Source organism: Cetorhinus maximus, chromosome 11 (genome assembly GCF_964194155.1).
Source record: "Cetorhinus maximus chromosome 11, sCetMax3.hap1.1, whole genome shotgun sequence".
Taxonomy (NCBI): domain Eukaryota; kingdom Metazoa; phylum Chordata; class Chondrichthyes; order Lamniformes; family Cetorhinidae; genus Cetorhinus; species Cetorhinus maximus.
Window position 1 is genome coordinate 68,134,129 of NC_135889.1, and position 12,518 is coordinate 68,146,646.

Sequence of the window (12,518 nt, forward strand, 5' to 3'; positions counted from 1 at the left end):
TCCTGTGTTGAAAAAAATGTCATTTCACAACAAGCTAATAATCAGGTTGTCAATCTTAAGAACTTAAGAAATAGGAACAGAAGTAGACCATTCGGCCCCTCGAGCCTGCTCTGCCATTCAATAAGATCATGGTTGATCTTCTTGTGTGTCGATTTCCACCTCCCCACCTAACCCTGATAACCTTTGTACTCCCTTGCCTAACAAGAATCTACCTACCTCTGCTTTAAAAATATTCAATGACCTCGCCTCCACCACCTTCTGAGGCAGAGAGTTCCAAAGTTGCACAATCCTCAGAGAAAAAATTTCTCTTCATCTCTGTCCTAAAAGGGTGACCCCTAATTTTAAAACATTGCCGCCTAGTTCTGGGCTCACCCACAAGAAGAAATATCCTTTTGACATCCACCTTGTCAAGGCCGTTCAGGATCTTGTATATTTCAATCAAATCACCCCTCACTCTTCTAAACTCCAGTGGAAACAAGGCCTGTCTGTCCAACCTTTCCTCATAAGACAACCCACCCATTCCAGGTATCAATCTAGTAAACTTCCTTTGAAATGCATCCAACGCATTTACAACCTTCCTTAAGTAAGGAGACCAAAACTGCACACAGTATTCGAGGTGCGGTCTCAACAATGCCCTGTATAACTGAAACATAACATCCTTACTTTTAAGTTCAATCCCTCTCGTGATAAAGGATAGCATTCCATTAGCCTTCTTAATTACTTGCTGTACCTGCATACTAACATTTTGTGACTTGTGTACTAGAACACCTAGATCCCTCTGCACCTCAGAATTATGCAGCTGTACTCCATTTAAGTAATAAACTGCTTTTTTGCTCTTCCTGCCAAAGTGAACAATTTCACATTTTCCCACATTAAACTCCATTTGCCAGATCTTTTCCCAATCACTCAACCTATCTACATCTATCTGCAACCTCCTCATGTCCTCTTCACAACATACTTTCCTACCTATCTTTGTGTCATCTGCAAATTTAGCTACCATGTCTTCACTCCCCTCATCTAAGTCATTGATATAAATTGTAAAAAGTTGAGGCCCCAGTACAGACCCCTGTGGGACTCCACTTGTCACATCCTACCAATTCGAAAAAGACCCATTTATGTATACTCTCTGCTTTCTGCCAGCCAGCCAATCTTCTATCTATGCTAATATGTTACCCACTACACCATGCACTTTTATTTTCTGTAATAATCTTTGATGTGGCACCTTATCAAATGCCTTCTGGAAATCCAAGTACAGTATGTCTACAGGCTCTCCTTTATCCACTGTGCATGTTACTCCTTCAAGAACTCCAATTGGTTAAACATGATTTTCCTTTCACAAAACCATGCTGACTCTTCTCGATTGCCTTGAGCTCTTCTGAGTGCCCAGCTACAACCTCCTTAATGATTTATTCTAATAACTTCCCCACGATAGACGTCAAGCTAACTGGCCTGTAGTTTCCTGTGTTCTGCCTCCCTCCCTTCTTGAATAGAGGGGTTATATTTGCTATTTTCCAATCTGATGGAACCTTTCCAGAATTTAACAAATTTTAGAAACTTAACAACAACGCATCAACTACCTCATTAGCCACCTCTTTTAAGACCCTAGGATGTTGTCCATCGGGACCCAGAGACTTGCCAGCCCGCAGTTCCATCAATTTTCTCAGTACCATTTCCCCAGTAATCGCCCAGACCTTTTAAAATATCAATATCAAAACCCACAAACCCTTGAAACTGCTTAATGTCGTGTAAACAACATTGTGAAATTGACAGCAGAGGTCAGAGAGCCTGAGCTGCCAATCATCAAATGTTTTGTCTGAGGTGCAGGTGTTTCAACAAGATTAGTAGTTGTCTGGGCCCTCAGCCAAGCATATGTAATGATGCTTGGCTGAGAGCCTCACTGTCCATTAGGCTCACTCACTTAACTTATCTATATCTCTTTGTAGGTTTTTTACCTCCTTCTGACAACTTACTCTCCTATCTATCTTGCTGTCATTGATAAATTTAACTACCATACATTCGGTCCCTTCATCCAAGTCATTGATATAGATTGTAAATAGTTGAGACCCTAGCGCTGATCCTGGTGACACTTCATCAGTTACATCTTGCCAGCCTGAACCTTCACATCATGAGGTGAATAATAATTTCCTTATAGGAATCCAATAATTCAAACTGAGAGCCAAAGCAAGCTGGTAAGGTGCGAGATGTTCAGGTATGTAGTGATTCCTGATGTAGACAGATTAAAATCAGCATGAATGGGACACATGGGTACAAGACACTGGCTTCTAGTTTACAATAATACATGGCAACCTGGTGAAGGACAACCATCCTGTCAAGGTTAAAGTTACCCACATTCTGGGGATACGACTGATCACAGTGGTACATGGGGGTCCGTGTACAGAAGTGGAGAAGTATAAAAATAATTCAAAAAGCTAATGGAATGTGGGGCTTTATCTCAAGAGTACTGGAATAGAAAGGGGTGAACTAATGTGGTAAATAAGGGAGTGCCTATGGATGCTATTTAGGTGTATTTCCATGGGCATTTGAAAAATTTCTACATAAGAGACTGCTAACAGAAATTAGAGCACATGGAAATGGAGGCAATCTATTGCTGTGGCTAGGGCATTGGTTAGGATATGTGAGACAGAATACAGATAATGGGTATGTGTTCTGAGATTGGTCCTTCTGCCTTGGACTCTAGGCATGGGACTTGGTTCCTAGACAGACTGTAGACATACTCTGGTGTCTGCTTAACACTTGTTTATTAGTACTACTTCCAAACAGGTTACAGAGTAGGCATAAAAACAGGAAATACAATACGGTCTTGCAAGCTGGCTGAGTTTTTCCAGTATCTTCTGTTTTTATTCCTGAGTTTTTCCAGCATTTTCTGTTTTTGTTTCACATTTCCAGCATCTGCAGTATCTTGCTTTTATCTACAGAGTAGGCATGGTGCTTCTAGGCATGATTCCAACCTCCCTTTCTCTCAAGTCTAATGCATGATTGACTGGTATCAGTAGTACATCATCATCTATGTCATACATAAGCATCTCCCATATGTTAACCCTTTATACTACAGTATGTACTCCAGTTGGCAGGATGTGACTGGTGGTATACCCCAGGGACCTGTGCTGGGCCCTTAGCTTTTCAGTATATTTGTAAATGACATGGATGAAGAAATAGAGAGCCATATATTCAAATTTGCTGACAACGCTAAGTTAGGTGACATAGTAAATGGTGTAAATTATGAGGACAGGATGCATTGACCAGGCTTTTATTCTCTTGAGTGTAGAAGATTAAGGGGTAATCTAATAGAGGTGTTTAAAATGATCAAAGATTTGATTGGGTAGATAGACCCTATTATCTATAGATACAGAGATATTGTTTCCCCTCTGGTGGGAGAGTACGGACCAAAGGTACATAACATTAAAATTAGAGGTAGGCTGTTCAGGGGTGATGTCAGGAAGCATCTCTTCACACAAAGGGTAGCGGAAATCTGCAGTTAAGACAACCATAAGACGTAGGTGCAGAAGTAGGCCATTCGGCCCATCAATTCTGCTCCGCCATTCAATGAGATCATGGCTGATCTGATAATCCTCAACTCCACTTTCCTGTCTTGTCCCCATAACCCTTAACTCCCTTACTGATTAAAAATCTGTCTATCTCAGCCTTGAATATACTTAACGACTCAGCCTCTACAGCCCTCTGTGGTAAAGAATTCCACAGATTGGCTACCCTCTGAGTGAAGAAATTCCTCTTCAGCTATGTTTTAAATGAGCACCCCCTTACTCTGAGATTGTGCCGTCTGGTCCTAGGTTCGCCCATAAGGGGAGACAACCCCCCAGCATCTACCCCCTCAAGACCCCGAAGAATCTTATATGTTTCAATAATATGCCTCTCATTCTTCTAAACTCCAATGAGTACAGGCCCAACCTACTCAATCCCTCCTCATAAGAAAATCCCTCCATACCCGGGATCAACCTGGTAAATCTTCCCTAGACTGTATCCAATGCCAGTATATCTTTCCTTAGATAAGGGGATCAAAATTGTTCACAGTATTCTATGTGTAATCTAACTAGTGCCTTGTATAGATTTAGCAATACTTCCCTATTTTTCCCTACTTCCCTTTGAAATAAAGGCCAATATTCCATTTGTCTTCCCTATTACCTGTTGAACTTGTATGCTAGCTTTTTGGGATTCATGCACAAGGACTCCCAAATCCCTCTATGCCGCAGCCTTCTGCAGTCTTTTTCCATTTAAATAACATTCAGCTCATCTATTCTTCCTGCCAAAGTGCATAACCTCACATTTTCCCACATTATATTCCATCTGCCACTTTTTTGCCCACTCACTTAACCTGTTTATATCCCTCCGTAGACTCTTTGTGTCATCCTCACCACTTGCTTTCCCATCTATTTTTGTGTCATCCGCAAACTTGGCGATAGTACATTCACTTCCCTCATCTAAGTCGTTATTATATATTGCAAATAATTGAGGCCCCAGCACTGATCCTTGTGACACTCCACTAGTTACAGGTTGCCATCCCAAATATGCCCTCCTTATCCCAACTCTCTGTCTTCTATTAGCTAACCAATCCTCTATCCATGCTAATATACTACCCCCAACACCAAGGGCTCTTATCTTATTAAGTTGCCTTATGTGCGGTACCTTATCAAACGCCTTTTGGAAATCCAAATATATTACAACTATTGGTTCCTCTTTATCTATCCTGCTTGTTACCTCCTCAAAGAATTCTAATAAATTTGTTCGGCATGATTCTCCCTTCATGAGGTTATTCTGACTCTGCTTGATTAGATTATGTATTTCTAAATGCCCTGCTATTACATTCTTTATAATAGACTCCAACATTTTGCCAATGACAGATGTTAAGCCAACTGGCCTATAGTTACCTGTTTTTTGTCTCCCTTTTTGAATAAGGGTGGCCATTCTCTGGCCATTCTCCAATCCTCTGGGACTTTTCCAGAATCTAGGTATTCTTGGAAGATTACTACCAGTGCATCCACTATCTCTGTAGCTACTTCTTTTAATATCCTAGGATGCAACCCATCAGGTCCAGGGGACATATCGGCCTTTAGCCCTATTAGTTTCCCTAGTACTTTTTCTCTAGTGATCATTATTGTATTTATTTCCTCCCCCCGCACCTTTTTCCCCTTGATTATTTAGTATTTTTGGAATGCTATTAGTATCTTCTACCGTGAAGACTGAAGCAAAGTATTTATTCAACTCCTCTGCCATTTCCTGATTCCCCATTATTATTTCCCCAGCTTCATTCCCCAAGGGGCCTACGTTCACTTTGGGCTCTCTCTTCCTTTTTATATATATAAAGAAGCTCTTACTGTCCATTATTAGAGTGCTTGCTAGTTTACCCTCAACGTTTATTTTCTCCCTCTTTATTATTTTTTGATCATCTTTTGTTGGTTTCCCAATCCTCCGGTTTACCACTAATCTTTTCCACATTGTATGTTTTTTCTTTCAATTTGACACTGTCTTAAATTCCTTGGTTACCCATGGTTGGTTTATCCCTTTCGTAGGACCCTTCTTCCTCACTGGGATATATCTTTTTTGAGAGTCATGAACTATTTTCTTAAATGTCTGCCATTGTTCATTAACTGTCTTTTCTGCTAAACTCCTTTCCCAGTCCACTCCAGCCAACCCTGCCCCCATTCCATTGTAATTACCCTTATTTAAGTCTAGCACAGTTGTTTATGACCTAAGTTTCTCACTCTCAAACGGAATGCAAAATTCTACCATATTATGGTCACTGTTTCCTAGGGGACCCTATACTCTGAGATCATTTATTAAGCCTGACTCATTACACATTACCAGATCCAAAATAGCCTGATCCCTGGTTGGATTTATGACATATTGTTCTAGGAAACTGTCCTGAATACATTATGAATTCTTGCTCGTGGTTACCTTTGCCAGTTTGATTTTCCCAATCTACATAAAGATTAAAGTCACCCATGATTAATGTACTGCCTTTTTTACATGCCCTCATTATCTCCTAATTTATTCTCTGTCCTACAGTATTGCTACTGTCTGGGGGCCTATAGACAACTCCCACCAGTGTCTTCTTACCTCCACCCATATGGATTCTACATCTTCCGATCCAAGATCCTTTCTGCTATCGTACTTATTCCATCTCGTACTAATAAAGCTACCCCACCACCCTTTTCTTCCTGCCTGTCCTTTCGAAAAGTCACATACCCCTGAACATTTAGTTCCCAGCTTTGATCTCCTTGTAACCACTTCTCCGTAATGGCTATAAGATCATGCCCATTAGCCTCTATTTGTGCAATTAATTCATTTATTTTGTTCCGAATGCTATGTGCATTTAAGTAAAGGGACATTAATTTAGCCTTTTTACCATTTTTCCCCCTTTGACCCTATTGGCTGCTGTTTTTTTAATGTTTGTACACTCTGTCCCTTCCTGTCACACTCTGGGTATCATTACCTAAATAGCTGCCCTGCAAGGCTGCCATATCAATTTGCTTTGTAAGCCTTTCCAGAACAATCCCCCCCTCTATTTGGTTTAAATCCCTCTCTACAACCCTAGTCATTCGGTTCGCCAGGACACTGGTCCTAGCATGGTTCAAGTGAAGCCCGTCCCACTGGAACAGCTCCCTTCTACCCCAGTACTGGTGCCAGTGCCCCATGAAATGAAACCCGTTCCTCCCACACCAATCTCTGGGCCAAGCATTTAACTCCTTGCCTTTATTTACTCTATGCCAGTTTGCCTGTGGTTCAGGTAGTAATCCCGAGATTATTACCTTGGAGGTTCTGCTTTTTAATTTAGCTTCTAACTGTTCAAATTCTTTCAACAGAATCTCCTTTCTAGCCCTATCAATGTTGTTGGTACCAACATGGATGACGACAACTGGATCCCTCCCCTCCCACTCCAAGTTCCTCTCTAGCCCTGAGGAGATGTCTTTAACCCTGGCACCGGGCAGGCAACACAGCCTTCCAGATTCACACTCACAGCTGCAGAGAACAGTATCTATCCTCCTAATGATACTGTCCCCTACCACTACTAAGCTCCTATTTCCTCCCCCCACTTGAATGGCTCCCTGTACCACGGTGCCGTGGTCAGTTCGCTCATCTTCCCTGCAGTTCCCACTCTCTTCCACACAGCTTGCAAGAACCTTGTAACTGTTGGACAGTTGCAGGGGCTGAGGCTCCTTGAACGCTACGCCCTGGGTCGCCATACCTGTTTCACCTGCAGTCACACCCCCTGCTCCTGATCACAGACCAAAATTTGAATTACCTAAGCTGAGAGGTGTGACCGCCTCCTGGAGCAAAGTGTCCAGGTAACTTTCCCCCTCCCTGACGTGGTGCAATATCTGCAGCTTGGACTCCAGCTCCTTAACTCGGATCTGAAGTTCCTCGAGCTGCAAACACTTGGTACAGATGTGTTCGCTCTGGATCACCTTGGTGTCCAGCAGCATCTGCATGCTGCAGCAGCAACACTTCACCCATCCTGCCATCGCTATCATATTTTATTCAGTTTATTAATTAATTGCTCTAGTATCCCCACTCTTTACACGTTATTATAATTATTTTTTTATACACACCAGTATTGATCTTATACTTAACAAGATACCTTTAAGAAAAGGAGAAAATGACCACACTGCTCCTCTCGCACTCTCTCCCTGCAAATGACCACACTGCTCCTCTCGCACTCTCTCCCTGCAAATGACCACACTGCTTCTGTCACACTCTCTCCCTGCAAATGACCACACTGCTCCTCTCGCACTCTCTCCCTGCAAATGACCAAACTGCTCCTCTCGCACTCTCTCCCTGCAAATGACCACATTGCTTCTCTCACACTCTCTCCCTGCAAATGACCACACCGCTTCTCTCACACTCTTTCCCTGTAAATGACAATACTGCTCCTCTCACACTCTCTCCCTGTAAATGACCACACTGCTTCTCTCACACTCTCTCCCTGTAAATGACCACACTGCTTCTCCCACATTCTCTCCCTGTAAATGACCACACTGCTTCTCCCACACTCCCTGTAAATGACCACACCACTTCTCTCACACTCTCTCCCTGCAAATGACCACACTGCTCCTCTCGCACTCTCTCCCTGCAAATGATCACACTGCTTCTCTCACACTCTCTCCCTGTAAATGACAACACTGCTCCTCTCACACTCTCTCGCTGTAAATGGGCCCGCTGTTTCTCTCACACTCTCTCACTGTAAATTACCACGCTGTTTCTCTCACTCTCTTGCTGTAAATGGTCTGCTCCTCTCGCACTCTGTCGCTGTAAATGACCACGCTCTTTCTCTCACACACTCTCACTGTAAATGACCATGCTGTTTCTCTCTCACTCTCTCAATGTAAATGGACCACTCCTCTCACACTCTGTCGCTGCAAATGGCCCGCTCCTCTCACACTCAGTCGCTGTAAATGGACCCGCTGTTTCTCTCACACACTCTCACTGTAAATGACCACGCTGTTTCTCTCTCACTGTAAATGGCCTGCTCCTCTTACACTCTCTCACTGTAAACGATCATGCTGTTTCTCTCACACTCTCTCACTGTAAATGATCTTGCTGTTTCTCTCACACTCTCTCACTGTAAATGACCACACTGTTTCTCTCACACACTCTCACTGCAAATGACCACGCTGTTTCTCTCACACTCTCTCACTGTAAATGATCTTGCTGTTTCTCTCACACTCTCTCACTGTAAATGACCACACTGTTTCTCTCACACACTCTCACTGCAAATGACCACGCTGTTTCTCTCACACTCTCTCACTGTAAATGACCATGCTGTTTCTCTCACACACTCTCACTGTAAATGATCATGCTGTTTCTCTCACACTCTCTCACTGTAAATGACCACGCTGTTTCTCTCACACACTCTCGCTGTAAATGACCTCCCAGTTCCCTCCCACAAAAAGCTGTTGAAGCTAAGCCAGTTGAAAATTTCAAAACTGACTGTTATAGCTTTTTTATTAGACAAAGTAATTAAGCATTATGGAACCAAGACAGTAAGTTGAATTAAGATACACATCAACTAGGATCTATTTGAATGGCAGAACAAGCTCAAGGGACTGAATGGCCTACTCTTGTTTCTATGCTGCTCCCAGTGGCTAGAGTTTGACTATTTTGATTATGCAGGGTTCCTGGATGTGGGAAGCTTATTCATCCACACCATTCAATATTTTAATATTAATTAGAAACTTAGAAACAGAGGGGATTATAGGCAAACTGCTCAGGAGAGAGGAGATCAAAGTGATAAAGCACAGGCCTGCCTCATTAGTCTAATGTAGATAGCTACAGATAATACAGCCTGAAGGGAGCTGGAGGATGTTCAACTTGCAAACAATGCTCAAGAGCTTGAGAGACAGGAAGAGTCCTCCTTCCTCACCTTGTAAACAATTGAATAGGGCACCATATCCTGAGAGAGAGTGTTCAAATATCCAGCAGGACATGGGTGGTCAGGAAGCAGGTAATGTGTCAAACTGCTCAAGGAGGAGAGTGGGGCCTTTGTAACTCTACCTGGGTGAGACAAGATGATTGAAGATGCTGTGTATTATGGTTTCAATTTCTGTCTGTTTAATCCACAGATAAACCTATTCAGTATGCTCACAGCTCATTTGAAAATGATGTCGCAAAACTGTCCATACAAGATGCTTTGCCAGAAGATGATGCTATTTATACGTGTGTAGCAGAGAACAAATGTGGAAGAATATCTTGCTGTGCTAAAGTGACAGTAAAAGGTAAGACAATCTTTAAAAATTAAAATGTTAAAAGTTTTGGTAAAGATTATAATCTCATGAACTACTTCACCTAAGAATTCCACATGATACTATGATAGACCATCATCCTATTATTCAACTCACTTCATTATTTCAACCTAGCTCAAACCTTGGTCCAGAAATTTCTGGACTATGACAACTTCCCTTGTCCTTTAGCTCAAGAAACTTTTGCTTTGCAAGTTTCTGGAAGTGTGAGCTGATTACATGACCAAACAGTTATCAAGAACCTTGGTGAATGGTGGAACCAGCAGATTCTGGTGATTCACAATTCATGGGGTAGCTCTGTCTTGCCAAGAGTTGCTGAATGATTTGCACGCGAATAATGTCATGTGCATTAAACTTGCTATTGTTTTGGCAGAAAATTCTGGCCTAATTTGTCCATGAAGTTAAGCAATGAGTATTTTGTACAGTTTATTTATGCAAGCAAAGTCAAATTTTGAATAAGAATTACACCACTCTCCACCTTGGGGTCCTCAGTTGCTTAAGTTGAGAGTAGAAATAGGTAACTCATTCAAACTCATTCACATTAGTCACAATTAATTGTGTGAGTGTAGTATTGGAATGTTAATGTATAATTGTTTTGATTTTCCTTGTGGAGAAAAGCCTAATTTGAGTTGGTATTTATGCAAGATATAAATAAGTAAAATCAGAAACTTAGTTCACAAGAAGTCACAAGGAAAAACATGCATTCCGCTACTGTATGGTAAACACAATGCAGTTGACTATAGCACACCACTGGTTGACCCTTCCTTTTTTATATAAATTTCTTACAGCCTTGCTCTTAGTTTTCCTTGTTTACTCATTAATTTAAACATATAAATATTTCCAGAAGTCCACGAATTGCAGCAGTAGCAGATGCAAACTAAGCTTACTCCCAAACTTACCAAAGACCATATTTAGAATTCCTTGCATGCTTTGTCTTAGTTGTAAAGCTCACTAACTTAATGTGCACTTTTATACAAACTTTCAAAAACACATCCCACTGATTAAGCTCAAAGCGTTAAACATTTTATAGTGTAGATTAAAAAAAACACCTTGTTTATCATTTAACTTATTTTTTAAACTTATTTATGGTTGTGTTTTCTGGTAGCCTGGTTGCACTTCAAATCTCTCCCAAGGGTTCTCAGAATGCCAGCACTTTCCCACATGACGTTTCAATCATTTCTTTTTATGTAGCCACTCTGTGTGCCCAGATACTCTCTTATTGTTCCTCATAGCTCATTAGTTTCTCGTCTTTTAGAGCAACATAGTCCATGTTCTAAAACATGCAGCATTTTTAAAAAATTATTTTTCTCCAATAAAATTTGATAATGAATAGTGCGCCAAATCTATCAGCCTATTGGTATGCAAAGATTTATCTAATAGTGATCAGAATCTGATTGAGTTCAATATTGTGCTTGAAAGGGAGAGACAAGAAACAACACTTGAGATTCTAGAAATAAAAACAGGAAATGCTGGAAAAACTCAGCAGATCAGGCAGCATCTGTGCAGACGGACTTCTATGGACTTGAAACGTTAACTCTGTTTCTCTCTCCAGAGACGCTGCCAGACCAGATTTCCAGCATCTGCAGTATTTTGCTTTTAACTGATATTCTAGATTTAGGTAAGGCAGACTTCAATGCATTGAGACATTGACTGCGAACGTTAAAATGAGCAAAACTGTGAATGGATAAATTGACAGAAAATCAAATCTATCTGCTCAGAGTCATTGGGCTGAATTTTCCCAGCATCACAGAGGCAGCTTTGGAGAGAGGGCAGGTGGCAAGCAAAATTCAATCGGCTTAATTGAACTGGCTCTGCGACATATTCCTACCTGCCTGGCAGCAACAGGTAGCCAATTAGGGCACTTAATAGAGCAACTAGCTTCTATTGTGGAAATGGATTGAAATCTTTCCAACTGCGCATGGGACCCCCTACGGTGTTAAGAGACTGGAAATGGAGCTGAGGCAGCTACAGAGTGAGAAGTCCAAGCTGCGCACTATGTGAGGCCTTTTATAATGTTGCCAGCATTAAATCGCAGTGCTCAGATAAGCATTGCAACCAGTTCATGGAGGCTGATGTCTCTGATAACATAGTTCTTGCTGCAATGACAGCCGTTCCCTTCCTATTGAACGTGTCTCCATGGTGCCGCTGCCAGTCCTGCTGCTGCCCCCCGGCAATGTCCACACTGCAAAGGTGGCTGGCACTGAATGGACCTCTTGATGCTAAATTGAACGGACCTTCTGACACAGAATTGGATGGAGGCCCCAGAGGCAGCCTTTTAATTGCTCGCCTCTGGGATGATTGCATCCAATACCCCACCACAGCCACTCCTGGTTCCTGACCCGGATTTGTGACCAATATTGAGATCACCACCCACCCGTGAAAATTCAGCCCATTGGGTTGGAAACACTCAGACAGATAAGGGAGGTGGAAAAGGGTCTGGACAGTTTGCTCCAGACCTCAGTCACACTTGTAGGGAGGTGTAGTTTCCAAATGGGGTTGGAGTGACTGGTAGTTGGGGAACCCAGCTGCGATAGAGAAAGAAGATCATCGGACACTGAACCTAGCAAACAGGTACAATGTACTTGCTAACTGTAAGGATAAGGATATAGCATGTCGGAAGGGCAGCCAGAAGGCTGCCTATGGCACCTTGGAGCAGGGACTCCCCAAAGAGCGTAGGATGAGGACCGGGCTGGGACCTTGACCCTGGCAGAAAGGATAAACAGGGCAGTCATGAGGACTTTAACC

The 12,518-nt window shown here is 42.2% G+C and overlaps 1 protein-coding gene across 1 annotated transcript in view; it reads left to right on the plus strand.

Annotated features, from left to right (window-relative positions):
- The window catches only part of LOC144686672 (myosin light chain kinase, smooth muscle-like), a 433,503-nt gene that overhangs the window by 233,041 nt on the left and 187,944 nt on the right, over positions 1–12,518 (plus strand). Inside the window, exon 11 of the mRNA XM_078552188.1 lies at positions 9,597–9,749. Coding sequence (XP_078408314.1) covers positions 9,597–9,749 — 153 coding nt within the window. The remainder of the gene's footprint in view (positions 1–9,596; positions 9,750–12,518) is intronic.